This window comes from Geosmithia morbida (assembly GCF_012550715.1).
Source record: "Geosmithia morbida isolate 1262 chromosome Unknown scaffold_14, whole genome shotgun sequence".
Classification (NCBI taxonomy): Eukaryota; Fungi; Ascomycota; class Sordariomycetes; order Hypocreales; family Bionectriaceae; genus Geosmithia; species Geosmithia morbida.
Genome location: NW_023336201.1, coordinates 190545 through 214072, shown reverse-complemented (window position 1 = coordinate 214072; position 23528 = coordinate 190545). Strand labels below are relative to the sequence as shown.

The following is a 23528-nucleotide window of genomic DNA, read 5'->3' as shown; positions in this document are numbered from 1 at the left end:
TGTGTTTCATCGATGAAGAGAGGAAGCTGTACGATATCCTCAGACATGACATCCAACACACAGGAAACACGCATCAGTCGTCTCTTGCTTTCAATATTTTCTTCGTCACTCCTTCCTCGAGTCTTATCTCTCTCTCTCTCTCTCTCTCTCTACACCAACATCCACAATGAGCTGTTGATGCTAGCCGGGGAAGACATAACGGTAGAGAAGGAACAGAAACCTGGAAGGGGGGAAATAGGAAGGGGACCTCGAGACGATGGAGATCGCCACGATACGTCAGGATACCCTTATGCCCATCTTCTCGGTCCTCCCCAGCCTCGAAAAGCTGAGGCTCTGGTGGATATACGACTTCATGGAAGAGGAAACAGCCATCCATCCGGCCTTCGATCTCGGACTCATAGGGCGTGCCACATCCCAGCTGGTCGACTCGCTAACAGGGCTGCGTATCGAATGCTGCTCGATAGCGGCATCCTTCCCCACCTCGAGTTCACGGGCCACTTGCGCCTTGGTTTTCTAGATGTGGAAGTCGTATACAGTGGGGCGGATCACTTGATGATGACCCTGCATGCCGAGTACGAGGAAGGCGGGGACGGCATCATTGACGCTGCTCAGGATGATTGTGATGACTTTCTGCGAACGTGACGCGCAGCACGATGTCCAACTCCAGGCACAACGGCTGAAATCCAGGTACAAGTTCACATTCTTGTACAGTGACGATCGGATCGGGTCGGGCAGGGGCCGATGACTATGTGGGGGATCTTGCCAGGGTTATTCGTGGCCAGTAGAATTCTTAACATGGGCAATAGGTGATCTGAAAGAGATGAGGAGTTGTAACCAAGGACATACAAGTAGAGATTATGGACACGGGTAGATGATTATGGTGTACGCAGACATGCAGACAGAAGAGTAGGCAGTGATGAAGGGGAAAAAAAATAAGTTATGAATGTATGACATTAATTACTTGAACTTGATATATCACCGATTCAAATTTCCAAGGGGGTGTTTCTTTTTTGATTTAAAAAAAAAGTGTCATTATCTCTTCAGCGACGTAGGCAAGGGGATGGGGGGATATACAAGACGGGAATGTATGCAAAAAGAATTTCTGTTCAGGACAAAAAAAAAAGGCAGGACAAATGGAAGGGGATGCAGATAAGAAGAAGAAGATGATGATGATGATGAAAAGGTGAAAAAGAGGGAGGGAGAACGGTATGGAGGATGAGACGAGAGAAAAAAAAAAGACTTGGGGCTGAAAACTACTCATCATCCACCAACCTTCCTTCATCCCATTTCCCTTTGGCTGCCTTAATGAGAGCATCTAGATCGCCACTAGTCTCACACATACTCCTGAAGAGAGAATCTTCGTTGGAGATGAGCTCCCACGGGTGTGCAAACTCCATGACCTCACCCTTGTCCAGGACCAGGACCTTGTCGTAGTCGACGATGGTCTGGAGACGGTGGGCGATGGTGACGACGGTGCCTGTGAGCTCGCGGATCGTCTCCTGGATCTTGGCGTCGGTGACGTAGTCTATCGAGGCCGTGGCCTCGTCCATGACCAGGACGGTGGGGTTCTTGAGCATGGCGCGCGCCAGGCAGAGGAGCTGCCTCTGACCCTGGGAGAGGTTGGACCCGCTCTCGCTCACGGGCGACGACAGGTCCAGGAAGATGTTCTTGTTGCCCAGAGCGGGAACGATGCCGCTGCTGCTCACCGACGGAGGTATCCGCGGCGTCGTCGGCGTCGTCGGCGCCACCTCGTCAGGCCCTATCAGCTGCACGCGACGGAGCGCCGCGAAGACGTCGTCGTCCGTGTACTGCTCAAACGGATCGAGGTTGGTGCGGATCGTGCCCTGGAACAGCGTCGGGTCCTGCGGCACGATCGTCACGCTGCTGCGCAGGTCGCGCAGGCCGATGGTGCTGATGTCCACGTCGTCGATGACGATGCGCCCAGAGTCGGCCTCGAGAGCCCGGAACATGGCCAGCGTGAGGGAGCTCTTGCCCGCGCCCGTTCGCCCCACGATGCCCACCTTCTCACGCGGGTTGATCTTGAGAGACACGCCGCGCAGGACGGGCTCCAGGTCCGCCCTGTAGCGGGTGCTGTAGTCGACGAACTCGACCGCTCCCCTGCTCGGCCAGTTGGGAGGCGGACGGTTGCCGTCAACCACCTCGTCAGCTTCCTGCTCCACGTCCAGGTACTCCTTGATGCGCTCCATCGAGTTCATGTTCTGCTCGTTGATGGCGTAGCAGCGCACCAGCCACAGGAGGTTCTCGGTGAAGTTCATGGCGTACGTCAGCGAGATGCCCGCCGCGCCGGCATCGATCTTGCCTAGGCTGAGGATGATGAAGACGCCGGCGAAGAAGGCGACCAAGTCGCCCAGGATGTCGGCCCGCAGCGCCAGCCAGCGGTTGCACGCCCACAGGTAGATGAACGGCCGGCTCTGCGTGTTCACCTTGATCAGATTGTCGCGGATGAAGCGGCGCTCCTCGCCGTAGGCGCGGATCGTCGTCATGCCGCTCAGCGTCTCGCCAAACTGCTGGAACAGCGGGCTGCGGTGCACCGACTCGAGGCGCTTCAGGTCGCGCGACGCGCGCAGGTAGAAGGCGGCGACGAGGTAGAACAGTATGCCGATGAAGACGGCCGCGATGAGGAACCCGGGCGTGATGACCGTGATGAGCACCACCGTCACCACCAGCGATAGCGCGCACGTCATGACGCTGATGGCCGTGGGGGCGATGTCTTGATCGATGGCCTCCATGTCCTTGCTGAAGCGGTTCATCAGCTGGCCCAGGGGTGTCACGTCAAAGAATTTGAACCGGGCGCGCATGACAGACCGTATCAGACGGTCGTGGAGCCGGCGCGACGCCGTCAGCGATCCAAAGAAGACCCACAGGTCTCGCAGGAGAGCAGTGCCGGCGCTGGCCAGGCCGATCAGACCGAGGATGAACAGGTAGTAGGCAATGTTGACATTGTAGCCGCCCCTGTCCGTCGCGGTAACAGTGACGTCAGTGACGGAAGCGGCAGAGGTAGTGTCGTCGGCAGGGGAAGTCATGGTGAAATCGACGTTGCCAAACTTGGTCGACATGGACGTGCGGAGGGCGTGAGCCCACGCAGGGCTGCTGTTGCCGCCCATCTGCCGGGTGTGCTGCTGCTCCTCCTTGATGTATTGGTTGGCCCACTCGCGGACCCAGGCCTGGATGGCCACCGTGGTGAGCTGCTGCGAGTTGAAGATGATGATGGCCGTGACCCAGAACCACCACGAGCCCATGGCCGTCAGGTAGATCTTCATGACGGGCCACTTGACGGCACCCGTCACCTTGCCCTCGTCCATGGCGTCCTGCTGGGGGGGAGGCTGCTTCTTCTGAGCGTCACTCTTCTGAGCGCCGTTGCCGTTGCCGTTGCCGTTTCCGCTGCCGTTCCCGCTGCCGTTGGCGTCGCAGTCGTTCCTCTGGTGGGCCATGTCCTCCTCGCCTACGCTCGAGGGCACGCGCGAGGGGACGCGCGAGGGAGCGGCGGAGGCGGGCTTGGCCCTCTGAATCTCCTCGCCGAGCTTGCCGGACGCGATAACCTCTTTGGACGGGCCTTGGGCGTCGACGCGGCCGTTCTCGAGCAGGACAATATAGTCGGACGAGGGGGCGCAGAGCTGCAGGTTGTGGGTGACGAGGATGCACGTGCGGTTGTTCATGAGCGGGCCCTTGACGCAGTTGCTGAAGATCCACTGGGCCGTGTGCGAATCGACGGCGCTCAGGCAGTCGTCCATGAGCACGTGGGCCGAGTTGGAGTACAGAGCACGGGCGAGCGAGATGCGCTGCTTCTGCCCGCCGGACAGCGTGATGCCCTTGTCGCCGACCAGGGTCCGGTCGCCGTGGTCGAGGATCTCCAGGTCACGTTCCAGGGCGCAGGCCACGATGACGTCCCTGTAGCGCTGCTCGTCGAACGGGGCGGCGAACAGGATGTTGTCCCTGATGTTGGCATTGATCAACCAGGCTGATTGGGCCACGTATGCGATGGTGTTGGTGAGGCCAGTCTCGGGGTCCTCGCGCGCGTCCTCGCGGCTCTGGCCACCGGGGCAGAAGACGCGGCCGGCGACCATGGTCATCTCACCGAGCAGACCGAGCAGCATCGACGTCTTTCCAGATCCGGTGGGTCCCGCAATGATGTTGAGCTTGCCAATCTTGAAGTCGATGTCGAGGTCGAGCAGGCGGAAGGCCTGGGTGCCGTCGTCGGCAACGGCATCACGGGCGCCCCAGATGAGGGTAGAGTGGCGGAAACCGATGCGGCGTACGCCCTTCTCGTCAACGTTGTCGCTTCCGAGCTGGGCGTACTTTTCCGTCTCCTCCTCCTGGAGGAACTCCTCGACACGGTCGATGGAGACCTTGGCCTCCTGGACGTGGGCGAACATGTCGCCAAACTGGTCGAGCGGGATGCGGAGGAGCATGAAGAGCGACATGGCGGTGAAGGCGACCGAGGGGTAGAGAGGCTTCTTCTCGAGGACGGTGTAGACGAGGAAGGAGAAGAAGGTGATGAGGACGGGGACAAAGTTCCAGGTGGCGACGGCGGCGGCCCAGACGAGGAAGCGCGAGCGCAGGGAGCGGAGCTCAGCGTGGCGCTTCTCGTCAATCATCATGCCGAAGCGCTCTTCCCAGGCAAAGTACTTGATGATGCGGATGTTCTGCAGGACCTCGTTGGTGATGCTGATACGCTTGTCGGTGGCGGCCATGATGTTCTTGGACGTCTCGTTGAAGCCCTTGCCGATGAGATAGTTGACGGGCAGGAGAAGGGCCATGACGACGATGCCGGGGATGGCGCTGTAGCCCATGACCTGCCACAGGAGCACGACGGAGATGACGAGCATGGCCGGGGCCGAGGCGCACAGGAAGTGGAGGTAGGCCGTGATCTCGGCCACCTTGAAGCTGTCGACGGACATGAGGTTGATGATGGTTCCCAGGTTGGCCTGGTCATCGCTGCCAGCATCAGACGCAGGCTTGGCGGCCGAGTCGGTGGTGGCGGTGGCGGTGGCGGACTCGGTGTCGCTGCCGTCAGTGTCGGTGCTCTTCTTGTTCTTGCCGAGACCCAGGGCGCGCTTCAGCTTGCTGCCAGCACTCTCGTCATCGGACTTGCTGTCCTGGGCGGTTGGCTTGGCCTCGAGAAGGACCTTGTCACCGCCGCCGGCGGCCTTGCGACGGAGGGCCTTGGCGTAGATCTCGCCGACGATGATGGCGCGGACGCGGATGCAGATCCTGCGACCGATCCAGAGGGCTGTGTTGTCGCCCCAGGAGCGGACGAGGTCGAGGACGGGGAGGCCGATGACGTAGAGCCAGAGGACATTCTTGGGGGCGCGCTCGGGCTTCTCGACGTACTCGAGTATGGCCTTGAGCAGGAGGGTCGGGGCGAAGGCGAAGAGGCCGGAGACGGCGGCGAGGATGCACTGGACGACGAGGCTGGCCTTGAAGTACTTGAGCAGGTGCAGGGCGAGCGACGTCGTCTTCTTGAGCTGGCGGTAGTCGGACAGGACGGCGGCGGCCTTGTCCTTGGGGAGCAGGTTCCAGACGCCCTCAATCTCCAGGGGCTGCTTCCAGCCCTTCCAGATGATGGCGTCGACCCAGCTGAAGGTGGCGACGGAGAAGAGGCTGGCCAGGGGCTCGCGCGAGGGCTCAATGCCATCCTCCCATTCGAGCAGGACGGTGCTGTTACCCCTGCGAGTGGTGACGGCCAGCCCGAAGAGCAGCGAGACGAGGGCGAACTCGACAATGGACAGGACCTGGGTGGACTTGGAAGGGGGGTGGATGATGACGGAGCGGAGGATGAAGACGTCGAAGAGGAAGTTGAGGCCGTAGAGCGTGGCGGTGTGGTTCCACAGGTGCAGCAGACGCCAGGTGGCCCTGCCAAGGGTCAGGCGGAGGGTGACGATGACCAGGACATAGGACCAGACGAGGATGCCGGTGACGGCGGCAGCGTAGCCGTGGGTGGCGATGTACGGCTTGGAGGCGAGGGCGCAGCTATTGGTGGCGATCAGGCCGGCGACGGTGACGGCCTCGACAATCTGGGACAGGTAAATGCCGGGAGGGGTGTCGGCCTGCACGACGGAGCCGCGGGTGGTGGTCTTGGCGAGGGCGAGGCGACCGGCATTGATCTCGAGCTGCTCCTCCTCTTCCACGCCAGCGAGTTCATCGGGGGGGATCCTGGTGTGATCATGTTGTTGGTCGTCGTCATCGTCGGCCGAGATCTTTGTGTAACCCTTGGCGGCACGGTTGGCGATTATGGCGTGGAGGCTGCTCGTGGTGAGATGGGCGAGGGAGAGGCCGACGGCGATGAGAGGGAGTAGAACCTTGAGGTAGCTAGCCGTCGTTGTTATCGTTAGACAGGAAGAGAGAGAGAGAGAAAGGTCGGCTTGCCGTTTAAAAGGCAGCAGGAGGAGAAAGGAAAAAGAAAGCATACTCTAATTGGAAACACGAGGTGAAGTCGTCAATCTGCCATATCGGCCATTCACACTGGGCAAAGCCCATGACAGGCGGTGTGTGTGTACGGGTGTGTGTCTGTGCGGTGGTGGCGGTGGTGGTGTGCTGTTGCTATCGAGTATTGGTGTCGAAGGGAAGAGGTAATTGTCAATCTCTCAGTGAGGAAGCCACCTCGTCGGCCTATTAGGCAACAGACACGCTCGGCAGGGAGCGCGCTGAAGACTTTTTTCCCTGGTCAATGGGTTCGACTGAGCGGTGGGCGGGATGGTCGAGAGAGCCTGGAGGGGAGGAAGGGAAGAGAGAGAGAAGGAGAGGGAGAGGGAGGGAGGGAGGGAAGGAGGGAGATAGAGGCAAGAGTAGACGACAAGGATTCGACCGGGACTGAGGAGGGGCGATTTCTCCAAGAGCCAAAGAGGATGCAGGTGCCGAGGGTCGGTGACGGTCCGGTGTGGTAAGCGGCGTAGAATAAAGTGGAGGGGTCAAACGAAATGAGAGGGGGAAGTCGTCGAGAAGCGGGAGAGCGTAGAATTTAACATAAGATGTTTTTTTTTTCCAGATATGAAGGAAGAAAATAAAAGGATTGAAAAAAAGGTAAAAATAGAAGAGAAAAAGAGAGAGAGGGAGAAGAGGGAGGGGAAGAAAAGACTGTACAGGATGATGTCCTTCCTCTCTTCCTCTCTTTACAGAATATCGCTGGACTAAATCCTATTAGTAGGTAATAGTCGGTACTAGTAGTGATACACTGTAAAAGTCGGCTTGATCTACCGAAGGGGAAGAATGATAAATGACAAAGAAATAAATAGGAAAAGAGAGGGAGAATAGAATGAGAAAAAAAAGGAAACAAGAGACAAATGGAAGAAATAGAAAAGAGGAAAGAGGAAAAGCTAAATTCAAATCAAATCAAAAATTTAAAAATAAAAATAAATAAAAAGGGAAGCAAATTATTAACGACTCGAACTAGTGAGTAAGTGACCGGTGGAGAAGCTAAAAGGAAGGAGCGTTGGGAGGGAACGAACCTTGGGAGGGAAACCTTGGGAGGGGGAACCTTTGGAAGGAGCCTCTTTTGGCATGCGCCTTCCCTTTCGTAGACAGATAGACGGTGGATAGATAGACGCCGATACACACAGACGCCTGATACACAGACGGCGGTATACTGGCAACATTATCTACTACTGCCCAGCTACAGACATCGTACAGTGGGCTTGTATTGCTATTACTGACGTATCAATACCAACTGCGACTCAGGTCGAATACTGCGCCGATGCTAGGAATGCCCCGGGATTATACAAAGGGCGGTCCCCACGGAACGGGTCCCGTAACCCACCGCCTTGCTGCACCATTATTTACTCGAGCAGCGACTTGCTGGACGCCGGTAAGTGAGTGGGGGTCCTGCCACCTGGCAGAGCACCATGACCAATGCGCTACAGTGGGTTATTACGTGCCTGTACAGATCATATGCCTGTGCAATGTATTCGGGGCCACCCATCGTCCTATACGAGCGCTGCAATATACTCCCTGTGCAAGTGCCGCACCCTGGGGCGCTAACAGCAGCTAGTGATGCTACAGATGTACAGATTAGAGAGTCTGGCCTTGATACATGAACGGAGTATTATTATGTAGGAGAAATAACGGTGCTTAGCGTGTATTATTACCTGTATGGAGAGTGTTATTATGTATGTACTCTCGTATCATCGAACTCTTTTTTTCTTATGCACGACATTATTCTACAGTTCTCTACAGGAGAGTCTGATAAGTCTGTATGTGTCCATGACTTCCGTCGATACAGACCGGCATACAAACGCCACCAACTGTGCATCTCAGTTCCAGCCATCGAACAATCGAGGCCCACAGAATCTCGATACAGGGTCGTATCTCCCGTAGGAAGAGAATGATGAAGTGATAGAATAAGATAAAAAGAAGATCATTCGAGGTATTATTATATCGCAGCAGAGAGGTGCCACTGACTGTCACGTCTGCATCTACTACGTCTGAGCCCGTGCTCCGTTCCCCTGCTGCCACTAGCAGCAGCACTAGCAGCAGCACTAGCGGTAACCTGTACCTGTGTGCCCCGTAGTGTCACCTCCAGCTTGGTAGTCAAGGTATTCGTATACGGCATCGCCTGCCTCCACGTTCGGAGGAGAGGAGAGGAGAGGAGAGAGAGAGAAGACACCCAATAATGAGGCTACATAACTCGCTGACAGGTTCTCTGAATCATTGGTAACCACTTGGCTGGGAGATGGGCTCCGCTCATCGGGTATACTCGTACACGTACCCGTAGGGAGAGGAGGTACCGTTTTACCGGATCACCAAAGTATCATTACAGAGGCTATGCCGGCTGCGACATGGCAGCTAGTCTCTCCTCTTCTGGGGAGGTTGACCGCAGTTGTCGGGATGGTGCAGAAGCTGTCAGTGCCAGAGGCAAATAGACGCAGACAAGCAACGACCCTCTTGTTCTCTGTTCTTCTCCTCCTTCTTCTTCTTCTATCTCTACAACCATCTTGTGCTTCTTCCCCCTCCCCCCTCCCCCCTTCCCCTTCTCCTTCTTCACTTCCACAAGGGAGGGAGCAGCTTGTGCAACCGTATCCATCCCGAGAACTACTCCCTTGAATACATGTTTCTAATGACACAGATCTACGACAACGTCCCAGACTCCCCAGCCGAATACCACCCAAGACACATCTTACTCGTAGAATAGCAAGCAACAGAAACAATAACAACAACAACAACAACAACAACAACAACAACAGCAGCAGCAGCAGCAGCAGCAGCAGCAGCAACAGCAACCCCATATTTCCCCCTCCCCCTTGACATGCTCGTAGACAGACCTCTCCTGGAGTTGTCTAGAATCACGTCGTAAATCAATCATTGCGCATTCCCACGACTCGCTAGTATTACATCTCGAACAGCAAGTAATATCACATGGTAGGATACATACGCGCGGTTGGACAAGGTCGTATTCCAGAAATGCCTGCCACCGATCCCCCTGTTGAATCGCAACGCTCCGTTACTATGCACCCCGGTTGACTCACCGCCGAAACCTACGGGACGTATTATCAGTAGCCTCCGTGCAGTAATATCATTCGCAGTCCCAGCCCATGCCCGTACATCATCTCCAATCTGCAAAGCCACACGAGCTCTTTAGAGGCAGACCGGTGTCGCAATCCATACTTGTAGTCTCGTAACCTCGCTTATCCTGTAGTATAACCAACCAACCACGTAGTCCATCTCATAGTCCCTTGGTCATCCTCTCTATCCTATTGACTAACGAGTACATATGCACTGGAGTCACACCGAGCGCACCTTGTCTGCTTAGCCTGCCTCTGCCTCCCCCACCTTCTACAACGTTCCGCGCGCCTCTTTTTTTTTTTTTGAACCGCATCTGCATAGATATATCTGCACGGAATATAATACACGACTACGGAGTGCATACGCGGTAGATAAATAAATAAAATACAAAGGATAAAATAATATACATAGTATATATATATATATATAAAGAGAGGGGAGAGAAAGGGGGAAGAGGTTTTTTTTTAAATTAAAATAAAAAGAGAGAGAGAGAAACAAGTCCGTCCTCGTACGAGTATCATGCAATTGATGGATTAGAATCGAACCAGATCTACCCTTTCCCCTTCCTTCTTCTCCCGAACTCTGCAAATCTACCCACCACTGACTAATTCACCAACTAGTTCTTCCCCTTCACATGCATCCACGTCATAGAATAGGACCTAGCAACTCGCCTGTCCAAACCCTTGTGGCATGCGGCAATACATTCATTCAATCACACCCCGTACCGCCCCCCCATCATCAGCAATGTTGCTGACAGGAATCATCAGACGCAGAGTGGTACGGATAAATCGTCAAAGGTTACGTATAAGTCCGTATGGCCTACCCTGTGTCGCTCCATCTGTGCTTCCTGCTGGCGACAACACACCATGACCCCCGTACACGTGAATACAGCGAGTGGTCTCTGCCTACTGGCAAGTCATGGGTCGATGACCGTGTGTCTTTGGTGCTTGCTTGTTATTCAGGAAAGGAAATCTATCCATGAGGTTATCATTTACAGATGTGAGTGTGGCAGCAGCCTTTGACTGCTTAGTCATACAATCTTGGGTGCCACCCATCTCGTCTATTCTCCTCTTCACAATCAATATGATCATTCGAATAATAAATATGATTACTACTACTGTTACTACTAGTAATACGTACGAGTTATACGGAGTACTGCAGTAGCAGTATCGAGCCTCTCCTACTAGCATTAGTATCGTACTCATCATATATCTAGATATCTCAGCACCTCGTTATTCCACCATTGTACACATATCTGGTACGTGCATCCTTCCTCGTTTCATACCGGTCTCCTCTTTCTTTTCTCTTCCTTCCTTGCCCCTCTCGTTCACGGTTCCAACACAGACTACGGAGTGATACTCCGTACAAGCATTGCCAACGGTAAAAACCTGACCTGTATTGACTCATTGCTCCGTATTTACTCCGTAACACTCATCTGACGCAATTGCATCATCTCATCATCCACATCATCGATAGCACATTACCTGTAACAGACGTCAATCACACATATAATCCATCTCCCATCACATTCTCAACTCTACACACACGTACCGGTGCAGTGAGTGCCCTACCCCGATCATGACGTTGAGTTACGGAAAAAGGAGTCATAATATATCATCATCTTTATTTTCTCTTCTCCGCCCTTTTTACCTTCTACCCGCCACCTTTTCGACATGACTCCTAGTATTACCATGCAAGGAAGAAATAGAAAAAAAAAAAGAAAACACACGCAAAGAAAGAAACCCCGAGATTTGTTTTTGCTATACAAGTAGTCTCGACAAAGGCTACACTATAAAACAGAGCTAGTAGCAATGAGTCGGCGTCTTCTGTTTGGCGAGAGACCATCTTTTGTTTGGCGAGAGAGACAGAAAAAGTCTTGCACCACAACACCATGCTTTCTTCCTCCTTTACTCAAGCAGATGGACTTATTAGCCCATAATCATACCCTTCATACCGCCCATGTCACCCTCTTTGGCGGCAATCTCAAAGTAGCCGTAGATGATGCTGGGAGACATGTTAGCCTTGACTGATCAAGATGGATAGGACGAAAGGTGTGCATGAGAGAGAGAGAGAGGGAGAGAAAACTCACGTGACAGCAAGGAGAGTACCGGTTCCAGAGCCGAGAGCACCCATCAAGTCACTGGCGACAGAGAGAGCACCGATGCAGGCACCGCCAAAGGCGGCGGCAGTGGGGATGACGCGCTTGAGCTCCTTGTACATGCTCTGCTCGCGGTGGCCGGCCATGACGAGACCCTGGTCCTTGAGCTGCTTGGCCACGTCGCGGGGGGAGGAGCCAGAGACCTCGATCCAGGTCTTGGAGAAGAGGGCGCAGGCACCCAGCATGTAGACAATGTAGGCGGCCGTGTGGATGGGGTCCAGGAGGGCCTCCTTGAAGTTGAGCGGGGGTGACATGTAGTAGACGAGACCCGAGATGGCGTGGAGCTGCGACGAGCCCTCCTTGGCCTCCCAGACACCGATGAGGCGGACGAGGAGGTTTTCCGAGAAGCGCGAGTACATCATCTGCGAGATGAGGAAGACGTTGGACGACAGGGCCGACTGCAGCATGATGGGCATGTTGGACGTGTAGAAGAGGCGGACCGGGTACGAGCCGCGGGCGCCACGCTGACGCGACGACTTGACCGGGATCTCGACGCGGAAGCCCTGCAGGTAGATGACGGCGGCGAAGACGAGCACGGTGGCGAGCAGGTTCGTGATGTTGGGCAGGTTCTGCCTGTAGAAGGCCTCCTGGAGAGCGCGCTGCTTGTTAGGCCACGTGAAGAGGAGGTGGAAGAGGGCGATGACGGCACCCTCAAACTCGGGACCGCGGCCGGTGTTGATGGTGGTGGGTGAAAAGGCCTTCCAGACAATCGACTCGCAGATGTTGGTGGCGATGAACAGGGAAATACCGCTGCCCAGTCCGTAGCCCTTCTGGAGGAGCTCGTCGAGCAGGATGACAATCATGCCGGCCACGACAAGCTGCAGGATTAGGAGGAAGACGATGCCGGCGCCCAGGTCAGAAGGGGGACCGTAGAGACCGGTGAAGACGTAGACGGTGGCGGTTCCGGCCGACAGGATGAATGCAAATAGCTTCTGGGCCGTCTGGTACAGCTCGCGGTCCGACTTGAGGTCGAGGTTGACGTCAATCATGTGCGTGCCAGCCAAGAGCTGGAAGACCATGCCCGACGAGATGATGGGCGTAATGCCCAGCTCCATCAGCGTACCCCTGTTGCTCGCAATCACCATTCGAAGCCAGTATAGAGGATCCGAGTTGTCCGACGACACGATGCCGTACAGGGGCATCTGGCTCATGACCAGGAAGATGAGGAGCGTCAAGGCTGTCCACATCAGCTTCTGCTGGAAGTTGATCCTGGTCTCAGGCTGCTGAACCTCGGGGAGGAACGGCACAAACGGCTTGACCAAGTCAAGGAAACGGACTGTTGTTGGAGAAGCATTGAACGTCAGCGTCGCGCTCCTTCGTGTCTTCAAATGAAGAGCTGTTTCTTCCTCCCACAGATGAAAGATGGGGAAGCCATATCCAGAGGACAGAAGAAAGAGTGAGAGATGGACCACTTACGGGAACTCATGATGACGGTTGATGGGGGCAAAACCAAGAGACAAGGTAGAACCGAAGTCCAATTACTTCATCCAGTCCAAACAAAAAAAAGGAAAGGACGAAATGAACAAGGACCGAGCCTTGATGCGCTCGGAGGACAATGTTGGTGATGGAGGGGGGGGGGAGAGAGGAGGGAGAGGGAGTCGGGTGAAGTTTAAAGGAGAGGAGGAGAGCAAAAGAAGCTGACTTCAGCCCCAGGGTTGGCGATCTGGCTTCAACGGCGCACGGGGGAGGAGCAGCCCCAAATTGGAAGATGTGTCCAAAATGTGGTGGAGTGGCCCACGTGACCACTGCGAGCTTGTCTTTCGGGAGTGTTCAGGGGACCTGGAAGGTTCCATAGTGGTGTATTAGTGGTGTAAGCCCTGTAGTATCTACCTGTCAGGGCTCAATGTGGGGAACAGGGGAGCTTCAATTGACCCCTAGGGACCAGCAAGGTACACAGTACACGTGACTCTCACCAAGCCCCCGTGCATCTTTAGGGTATTTGGTACCGGGCCGTCATTGTGACACTGAGTTTTTCCCATACAATCAATCATCACGAACTCTCCCGACGAGCTCACCAACATTCGTCGGACGGAGCATTTTGCCAAATGTCCACGACACTGCGCTGAAGTGTGCCCCGAGTCGGCCTTTACGATATCACTCTTCGGAACTTTCCAGACGTACATGCTCCGCCGCCTGTGTTCCAGTCCAGTCCTCCGTCGCAATGTTGCAACAATGGCGACTTCCACCAGACTACCGACGGAACCGCTCTTGGTGATTCTCGGCTCGACGGGCACCGGCAAGTCTGAGGTATGACCCGCAGTTCTCCCCCGATATTACTTGAAAAAAAAAAGAAAGAAGAAGAAAGATGGTAAAAATGACAGAAAAGATACCAAAAAAGCAACAAAAACAAGGCTAACAGGGCGAATAGTTAGCCATAGAGCTCGCAAAGCGATTCCGTGGCGAAGTCATTAACGCCGACGCCATGCAGATGTACGCGGGACTCCCCATAATGACCAACAAGGTGAGCGAGTCGGAGCAGCAAGGCATAACGCACCACCTGCTAGGCCACATAGCGCCCGACTCGGAGCCGTGGGACATTGATGACTTCCGCCGCGAAGCGACGGCCGTCATCCGCGGCGTCCGCTCCAGGGGCAATCTGCCCATCTTGGTCGGCGGGACGGCGTACTACGTCGACGCCCTGCTATTCCGGGACACGGTGCTCCCGCAGCACGACCCGGTGGGCAGCGACGACGGCGACGATGGCGACACGGCCGCCGCCTCGGCCCTGGCCATCCTCGAGGAGCCCACGCCCGTCCTGCACGCTGAGCTGAAGAAGGTCGACCCGACCATGGCGCTACACTGGCACCCCAACGACCGGCGCAAGATCAGACGCTCCCTGGAGATATACCTACGCACTGGGCGGCGCGCGTCAGACATCTACGCCGAACAAAAAGCAGAAAGGGAGACCGCATCCGCCGCCTCCGCCGGCTCTGGCTCTACTGCCGAGTCCCCGTGGGATAACCTCCTGCTGTGGGTATACTCGGAGCGCGACGTGCTCAAGGACCGTCTGGACGTGCGCGTGGATAAGATGCTCGACTCGGGACTGCTGGACGAGGTGCGCCAGCTCATCGATCTGCGACGCGCGCAGGAGTCGGCCACGAACGGCCAGCCCGTCGACACGACCCGTGGTATCTGGCAATCCATAGGCTACAAGCAGCTAGAGCCGTACGTAGCAGCCCTGGACCGGGGGCATGCCGATGACGCCGAGCTGGCCGACCTGCGCACCCGCTGCGTCGACGACATGAAGACGGCCACGCGCCGCTACGCCATGTACCAGACCCGCTGGACGCGGCAGAAGAAGATCCCCCGTCTGCGGGACCAGGGTCCCCAGGCCCTGGACTCGCTCTACGTCCTCGACAGCACCGACGTGTCGCGCTTCGCCGAGACGGCCGTCCGACCTGCCGTCAGCCTGACGGACCAGTTCCTGCGCGGCCAAACACGTCCCCACCCGACCGACTTGTCCGACCTGGCGCGCGAGGTGCTCGGCCACGCTACACTACCCAGGCCAGAGAAGACCCCCTGTGAGCGCATGTGCGAGATCTGCGGTATATCCGTCACATCCGAGGAGCAGTGGACCTCGCATATGCGCGGGAGGATGCACAGGGCGAGATCGAAGAAGAAGAAGAGGTTGGCCTTGATTCCTGCTGGTGTTCTTACTGGTGGTGCAGGTGGTGCTAGTGGTGGCCAAGACACATCTAAAGTAGGGAAAGACTCGACATTGCCTGAACAAGATGTGGAAATAGGTTCCATGTTTCAGCAATAGACCGTGTAGGAACAGAATCCGAATTTGTACAATGTGAATGTTATATATATGTTTATAATATAATATAAAAACATACATATTGATAGATATATACGTTCATTTCCAGCACCCTCTTGTACAATATAGTTCAAGCCTCTTTTTTCTTCATCTTCATTAAAAGTAAAGAACAAGATAAGACAATATAAATCAAAACCCAACACCCAAAGCCAATTACCCCCCCCTTTTTATTTTTTCCTACTTCCTCTTTTCGTTGCCTACTTCTCAATCTCAGCCTTCACCCACTTCTCAAGACCACCCCTAGCGATTATCTCCTGGACATTAGGAGGCAGCTCGCCAACCTTTTGGCTCCACGACTCGCCCGAGGCCTCGGTGACGACGACCTTGCTCCTGCGCACGTCCCAGAGGAATTTCCACCCGGTGCGACGGGTGGCCTGCTTGTCCGAGGCATCCTTGAAGGTCTCGCGCAGCCTCTCGACGAGCTTGGGCACCTCTACGCCCATGAGGGCGTTGTTGATGCTGTTGCGGCTGAAGATGTTGCCGAACGAGCCGGACACGACCAGGGGGATCTTCTTGGCCAGCAGCGCCGTGGCGGCCTGCTCGCGCGATGACCCGCAGCCAAAGTTGAAGCCGGTGACTAGGATGTCGCCTGCCTTGGCGATGTCGCGGAAGCCCGTGTCGTAGTTCTCCATGCACACCTCGGCCATCTTCTCCACCGAGACGTTGTCCTGGTACGTGTACTTGCCCGGGTAGATGCCGTCCGTGTTGATGTTGTCCGCGTCGCAGAATATGATCTCGCCCTCGACCTTTTCGGGGAAGCCGGGCAGGATCTCGGTGAGACTCTCGTCCGCCTCCTCCTCGGCAGCAGCGGGGGTGGAAGCAGCGGCAGACTCTTCGCCGCCCAAGTCCTTCTCCGCAAACGAAATCATGCTCTCGGCATCGGCAATGAGCTTCTCCAGCGCTCCCTCAATGCTGGCGGCCTTGTCGGCCTCGTGATCGCCGCTGCCCTCGCCGATGATGACCTTCTCCACGCCTTCGGGCTTCTGGTACCATCCCGGGCCGGCAATCTTGCCCTTGAGAGCGCTGGCGGCCACGACCTCGGGACTGGCGAGGTAAGCCTTGGCGTCGGTTGAGCCCATGCGGCCCTTGAAGTTGCGGTTGCTGGCGCTGATCCCCACCTCCCCGGGCTCCAGGAGACCGGTTCCGAGGCCGATGCAGGGGCCACAACCCGCAGGGAGCACGCTGGCACCCGCGTTGACAAGAATCTGCCAGTCGCCCGCCTCCTCGGCAGCTTGCTGCTCGGGGATCGACGCGGCGGCAATGTAGAACTGCACGCCCGGGGCAATCTTGGCAGCCTCCTCGCCGTGCTCGGCAGCGGCTTCGCGGAAGACGCGGGCGGCGGCGGCAATATCGGAGGAGCGCGAGTTGGTGCACGAGACGAGGTAGGCCTTGTTCAGGGGGATGTTCTCGGCCTCGAGCTTGTTGAGAGGCGTGGCCACCTTGACCGAGTTGGGGCCGGCAACAAAGGGCGCAAGCGTCGACAGGTTGAGATACAGCTCCTTGGCGTACGTGGCGCCCCGGTCGGCCGTCAGCTGGTTCTCCAGCAGTTCGTTGAGCCTCGAGTGGTTAAAACGGCCCTGCTCGGCCTGCTCGGGGTTCAACATGGCGGACGTGGTGGCCTTGGCACGCAGCCACGAGATGAGGACGTCATCAATGGGGAAGAGCTAAAGGTTGGAGAGGTTAGCCATGCTTTTGCGCGCCCCGATCCACGTAGAGAAAAGATGTAGAGCAGAGAAGAGGAAAGGAGAGTTAGGGAAGAATAGAGACGGAAATCAGAGGGTTGGGTACTTACACCGCTGAGAGCACCCCACTCGGTAGTCATGTTGGCGATGGTGAGGCGAGAGTCGACTGAGATGCTGCGCATCGTCTCTTCGGGACCGGTGAACTCGAGAGCATGGTTGAGGACGTCGTCCTTGTTGAAGAGGCCGCACAGGGCGACGATGACGTCCTTGCCGGTGACACCGGGAGGCATGATACCCGTGAGGGTGATCTTGGCGATCGGGGGGATCTGCCACCAGGTGCGGCCGGTGGCCCAGATGCTGGCGGCGTCGGTGCGGACCATGGGGGTTCCCAGGCAGCCGACACCGCCGTACATGTTGCTGTGGGAGTCCGAGGCGACGGTCACGGTTCCCGGCCAAGCGTATCCCTCCTCAATCATGATCTGGTGGCCGATGCCGCGGCCGGCCGGGTAGAAGTCGACGCCGTGAGCGCCGGCAAACTCCTCAATGAGGCGGTACTTCTTGAGGTTGTTCTCCGACTTGTTCTGGACGTCGTGGTCGAGCGTCATGACTACCTGGCGGTTATTGTGGATCTTTGACGCGCCGATGGACATGAACTTGGTGGCCACAGGCCACGAGTTGTCGTGCGTCATGCAGTGGTGGGGAGACAGCGTCACGTAGTCGCCGGCCTTGACCTTCTTCCCGGGGGCCAGGCCGATCGAGTACCGCTGGACAATCTTCTCGGTCAGCGTCTGTGGGGTTCCCGACTGGGAGGCAGCCGCTGCCGCCTTGCTAGACTCCATCGACGAAAGGAGCTCGGCCGAGTTGGGCACGCTCTCCAGCTGCGAGTGGAAGACATCGGCGCGTCTCCGGGCGTACGACGTGCCGAAGCTGCGCGTGGTCTGCTGCTGAGCCTGGCATCGGGCTACTCGGTTCGATAACGAGGACGGCCGGAGGATCCTTGTCGTGCTCGTCGTCATGGCCCGGAGGCACTGTCGCGAGGCGACTCTGCGCTGCAGATATCGAGTCAGTCGTCAGCCAGGAGGTCCCTCACACAACGTGGAACGGTACCCAAGGGTTGGTGATGGTGGTGGTGGACTGGAAGTTGCATCTCTCTTACCGCTGGTATCATGATTCAACTTTGTGAGAGGATTCACCCGAGCCCGTGCATGGCACCTCTGAGAAATCCGTCGAGGCAGTTGTGTGTGAATATGGAGAATGACGTTCAACCGTTGATGTCTTTTTTTTTTTTCCCCCATCAATTGCGTACTTCCGACGTCGGCTAACTGGCCAAAATTTTGGCGTCTGAACCGTGGGGCTGGATCCGAAATGCATACATTCTCATTGGTCGAATCCGGTGTTCCTGATTAGATTGCGCACAGAAATCAGAGAGGAAGAAACAGTCGATGCTGTCAGGGTGCACCAGCTGCGTCATGATGATTCATAGTATACCTGTATATAGATCTATATACCTGTATATATTGATATATTCTTTACCCTCGTCTTCATTCTGTGTGTTATCCTAGAATTTTTTTTTTGAGGTATTGGTCTGCTACTTTACTTTTCGCTAATGGCTTTTTTTTTTTATATCGTCCTTAGCTGTTATTGGTTTGACTGACTCTTCCTAGGTCACCCCTAGTGGAGGCACATTGTGTATCACGTGATATCGAGTCATAACAGGGGAGAGAGCATGAACCGATTGTCCCAGGGGAGGGAGAAGCCAAATGCATTAGCGACTTGAACAGGCTCGTTGTAACTTGTGTAATCTGTACTTAACGAAACCATGGCACCGGGTTCGATCAACTGTCCAGACCCCTGACCCGAGTCTAGGGGTGAATGCGGATGTGCGACGACGATGTTGATGAATGAGTCACATGCACGAGAACTACGAGCCGCGTATGGTATAAGTGTACTACCAAGTGTAGAATTCATGCGGTTGATATTACCTGTATGCGACTAAGCATTAGCATGCACGGGTATCCTTTAGCTCTAGGGAAGGCCTGTCGACTTCTCCCGTCGAGGGAGTAAACAATAATGCTCATGCCGTAGCAGAAACAGATCTCGGGTCCGCTGCCCCCCTTTTTCGAAGAAGACGAAAGAACAGCGAAGCAGAGTAAAGGAGGAGTGAGAGAAAAGACAAGGGGGCGGGGGGCAAAAAGGGAGAACAATCACGCGTACGGGCCACTGGATGGATGAATAATACCGTGAGTACGCAAACGAATACACGTATTTGCGGATGATGGTGATGGCCCGAGTCCACCGGGAACTGGACACGGCCCGGGAAGAAACGAATCAGGAATCATGGCGCATCACGTATGTACGAGCATTGTCCCATAGTCTGTATTACATGTAGGTGATGAGTAGAAGGAGCAAGTCCTCAGGCTGGCGTAACCCGCGACCATCACAAGACAAGGACACGAGTGAATACGCGTATACGTTCATCTTCACATGGGGACCTTTTGGATCCTTTGTAGCGAGTACGAGTACACCAGTACTAGTCGGCATACTCGTACATGTATGGCCCCCCAAGTTCTGATCCTCCCAGGATATCGTACGTCAGCGCCACATTTACTATGGGAACATGGACTAGCGCGGAAAAGTAGCAGAGGACGTGCAAGTACAGGTACATGCACTCTGCAATACTCTCGATGAAGGTGGCCCAAGGGCTAATGCTGATGGAGACGACAAAGGCGCCGAGGCCCCCTGGACGTGCTCGATCCCCTTTCAGAAGTACCGGTACAGCTCCAGGTATTCATGCTAGGAGTACCGTCATTACTCGCAGAAATGTAACAGATGACGATGGACCACGGACCCGAGGTCGATGAAACGGTCTGGTTTCCTTCTGAGTATATATGTACGCGTATAGGCGGAACCTGGTACGATTCTAATTTTACTAAGCGGCGACGTAGATGAGTGCACATTCGGACTCGGACTGGGACGGAGGCCGATCCACTGCATATTTGTTGTCGAGACTTTTGGAAACCACCAGTAGTTCCTATAGATGGCGTCATGGGAATAAAAGTAGGTAGCGATCAAGGAAGGAAGGAAGAGATTGAGAAGGGTAATATAAAATGATCGGTACAGTACAAGAAGACGGGAATAGAGAGATCGTCGGGGGTCTTTTTTTTTATTTTATAAAAAAAAAGGAAAAGGACACCATCGGCGGGTTTCGGAGCGGAGTTTGGCCAACGGAATATTATTACTAACTACTGCTACGACTGCTATTACTATGTAACATCTACTATGTAATATGTAATGATACGACTCACTACAACCTACTACAGCTACCACAACTATCGTACAACAGCAAGAACAGCTACGACTACTACTACCCATGCCGGTACAGCTACTACAACTACCTATAAAACTACTTAGTAATAAAAGTTGTATTGCTACGGTAGCCCCTAGGGAAGCTATTCTTCGTAGGGTTGGGTCGTGGCTGATATGTACCCTACGGGGTGGAGGCGAAGGCGGGGCCTGAAAAGATACCGACAGGAAAGTGGGCGCATCTGGCTGCATTCGGCCTTTCCCGGACTTTCCAAGGGCCACGGCCATCCATGACGGACTTACGTACGGAGTACTTGTACGAGTACGGATTACTCGTAGGCAAGAGGAAAGTCCACACCGCAAACCAGCGCCGCACACGGGATCGCGCGTATTGTCCGAGTCGGGGCTGTCTCAGGGCTGCTACAGTCTGCTCCGCAGCACTCTGCACTCTTCTTCCTTCTCCTGCCAAAAGGTGTATGCAGCGTCGTCACTCGTACCATCTACACGTACGTTGCCAGGCTAAGGAAGGGGGTGCATGCATACATTGTAGATGGCGAGGATCTATTCGAAGGCTTCCCTTCTCTCTTCTTCCATGCCGTTCTCATCTTTAATGATGAAGAACAGTTTAGAATTGGCTAAGCAGCTGTCGATCTACACGAGTAATAGAAGTTGGAGATGCTCAGCAATGTCGGGAAGTCTATCAGTCCGAGTGTACATGCAGTATCGGAACAGACCCTAGCAGTGATGGTGGGCAGAGGAGGGAAAGAAAAGAAAAGAAAAGAAAAGAAAAGAAAAGGAAAAGAGAGACAGAGACAGAGAGAGAGAGAGAGAGAGAAGAGTAAAACAGACAGACATACGGCACTAGTGGCCTGCGCGCTGTCGTCACCTTTCCTATCGATAATATATGTCATTGACCGTCTCTGTCTTGCCAGCATGTGCCTCTCAGAAACATGCTTCGAGAGTGGCCCATCCTGTGCGCCAGGCACGGAAAGCGCCGACGTCGATGCTGAAACCTGTCGGGGAGGGGCTCTCTAACGTATAACGATATGTGTAAGGAAGATGATACGGTACGAGACGTGTGTGAGTGCTACTATAATTCTAGTGCTGGGCGTGCTCGTCAACAAGCCGCACTGCTATACGTACTTTGTATTCCATATACTAATACCACGTATCTGTACGGCAGTACGTATTGCTATATCGAAACAGCGGCAGGATAGAGTACGGAGATGGATCTGCTCTAGATTGTACATGCAATGCATGGCGTACAATACATTTAGAAATAAGCTACAGCAACCAGAGACGGACACGCGGGGCAGAGGAAGAAGGGTGAGAATAAGACTCTTACGGTCCGGAACTCGTAATCTTCGGTGCGTGTACTATCGATACATGTAGCAAGTGTACGGAACAAGTTGCCAATACCTCACGGCGCGTGCGTGCGGCGGCGAGCCTCGTGGTGCCTGAGACCCTGGCGTATTCGTACTCGCTGCGGGTATCATGTCCTTGTGGCTGTGCAGGAGAAGATACAGGGATATATGTCATTCAACCGACCCCGAAGATGAGAAGATGTGAAGCCATTGGCGGCATCGCATAGTCGTACTAGGTACAGATACAAAGACGGGCCCCTTCTTAGCTAGAGTATACGTACCTCTGTTTTACGAGTACGAGTGCTCGGTATTCCGTACGGGACTTGTAAGTCGAGTGATACTCTCGATTTTTACTAGTAACAATACTCCTGGTACGGAGTACGGAGTGATGATAATATCAGGGGATTTGCACGCATACGAGTACGTGTGTGCCAATGTTACATTGTAGGGACTAATACCAACTGCAGCTGGCGGGTTGCTCGTAGTAGCTGCATCAATTGTAGATGTACTCTGATACTATATTGGTACGGCTCCGGACCTGCCTGCTTATATATCTTGACGATGATGATTAAGAAAAAAAAGAATAGAAAAAAAAAGTACAGATTATATATATGTAAAAGGCCAAATGGGATAGCAGGTGGGACCGGTCGCGCCTTACCTCAATCAAGACATCATTCGCACATGACTACGGAGTTTTAATATTACTCGTACTATAATAATTTTGACCTTTTCCTTTTCTATATTCTAATGTAGACTATAGACTATCATATATGTACAAGTCCGCTCCGCTTAGGTTTCTTTTTTTTTTCTTGGTGGGGGAGGGGGGGAGGACCTGTATTTTACTGTACTACCTACCGCACACCTTCAAAGGTTGAGCATGCAGCCCTCGTAGTAATTCATATGGTGACTAATAGCCCTCTCGCCCAGGTACGCGCCTGGAGGCTGTGTTACCAAACAACTGTCTATACAGACTATACGAGCATACTCTCCTACACTCTACACTCTAATATAGAGTATTACTTGGCAGCCGTTACTACTCATACGATACTACACGACATCAATACATGTACGTTACAGCAGTCACCAACAGCTGCACACAATTTCTCCCCAAGTCTTGAACTTACACAGCCTAATTTTCTCACAGTTTAACTAGCTAGTAGTACACGTATTGCATGTATTACGTAGTACCGTAATAATTACTACCTGCTACATGTACTGCTGCCAGATTCTACAGAGTGGCTAATGCTGAATTACGGTTACCACTATACATATAGTGCTCCTACCTAAGAGCTGGAAATCAAGAGCTAGCCACTCGGTAGGTGCGGCCAGGCCCTTGCTCCTGCCTGCTAGACCCGGTACATTATACATTACTGGGGGTTGGGGGGGGGGGGTCCCTCCCTCTCTCTCTCTCTTCTCTCTTTCTCTCGCTGAACACACCCATCCTCCAACTTACTTCATCTTCCGCACACACAAATACTCCGACACACCAGCCGCTGGCCCTTTTTTTCTTTTTTTTCCTTTCTTCCCCCCCTTTTTTTCTTTTCCTTTTTATTACCATCTCTACCTTGTCACCGTACTTCATTCCCGTCTCCCTACTTGACCCGTGACGCACCCACTCGCCTTTTGTCGACTTATTGTGTTCCCGTCTTGGAAGTCGCTCACAACCGCCGCTATCCCACCACTCA

General features: G+C 54.5%; 5 protein-coding genes across 5 annotated transcripts; 2 read left to right on the top strand and 3 right to left on the bottom strand.

The window, feature by feature from the left end:
- Positions 1-1253: 1253 nt before the first annotated feature.
- GMORB2_2670 (ABC-type multidrug transport system, ATPase and permease component) lies at positions 1254-6498 on the bottom strand (the record flags this gene model as incomplete). The annotated part of the gene is made up of 2 exons (XM_035464649.1): positions 1254-6330; positions 6431-6498. 2 exons carry the CDS (start codon positions 6496-6498, stop codon positions 1254-1256), a joined length of 5145 nt encoding a protein of 1714 aa, XP_035319319.1.
- A 2280-nt stretch (positions 6499-8778) lies between these two features.
- GMORB2_2669 (uncharacterized protein) lies at positions 8779-9294 on the top strand (the record flags this gene model as incomplete). Its single annotated transcript, XM_035464648.1, has 2 exons — positions 8779-8855; positions 9270-9294. The coding sequence occupies 2 exons, from the start codon at positions 8779-8781 to the stop codon at positions 9292-9294; spliced, it is 102 nt and encodes a 33-aa protein (XP_035319318.1).
- A 2150-nt stretch (positions 9295-11444) lies between these two features.
- GMORB2_2668 (protein transport protein SEC61 subunit alpha) lies at positions 11445-13100 on the bottom strand (the record flags this gene model as incomplete). Its single annotated transcript, XM_035464647.1, has 3 exons — positions 11445-11520; positions 11606-12950; positions 13091-13100. The coding sequence occupies 3 exons, from the start codon at positions 13098-13100 to the stop codon at positions 11445-11447; spliced, it is 1431 nt and encodes a 476-aa protein (XP_035319317.1).
- Positions 13101-13846: 746 nt separating this feature from the next.
- Positions 13847-15437, top strand: GMORB2_2667 (tRNA dimethylallyltransferase; the record flags this gene model as incomplete). The annotated part of the gene is made up of 2 exons (XM_035464646.1): positions 13847-13921; positions 14043-15437. The coding sequence occupies 2 exons, from the start codon at positions 13847-13849 to the stop codon at positions 15435-15437; spliced, it is 1470 nt and encodes a 489-aa protein (XP_035319316.1).
- Positions 15438-15691: 254 nt separating this feature from the next.
- On the bottom strand, positions 15692-18225 carry GMORB2_2666 (homoaconitate hydratase; the record flags this gene model as incomplete). The annotated part of the gene is made up of 2 exons (XM_035464645.1): positions 15692-17158; positions 17287-18225. Coding segments are annotated over 2 exons (2406 nt in total), but the record flags the coding sequence as incomplete, so codon positions are not given.
- Positions 18226-23528: the final 5303 nt, after the last annotated feature.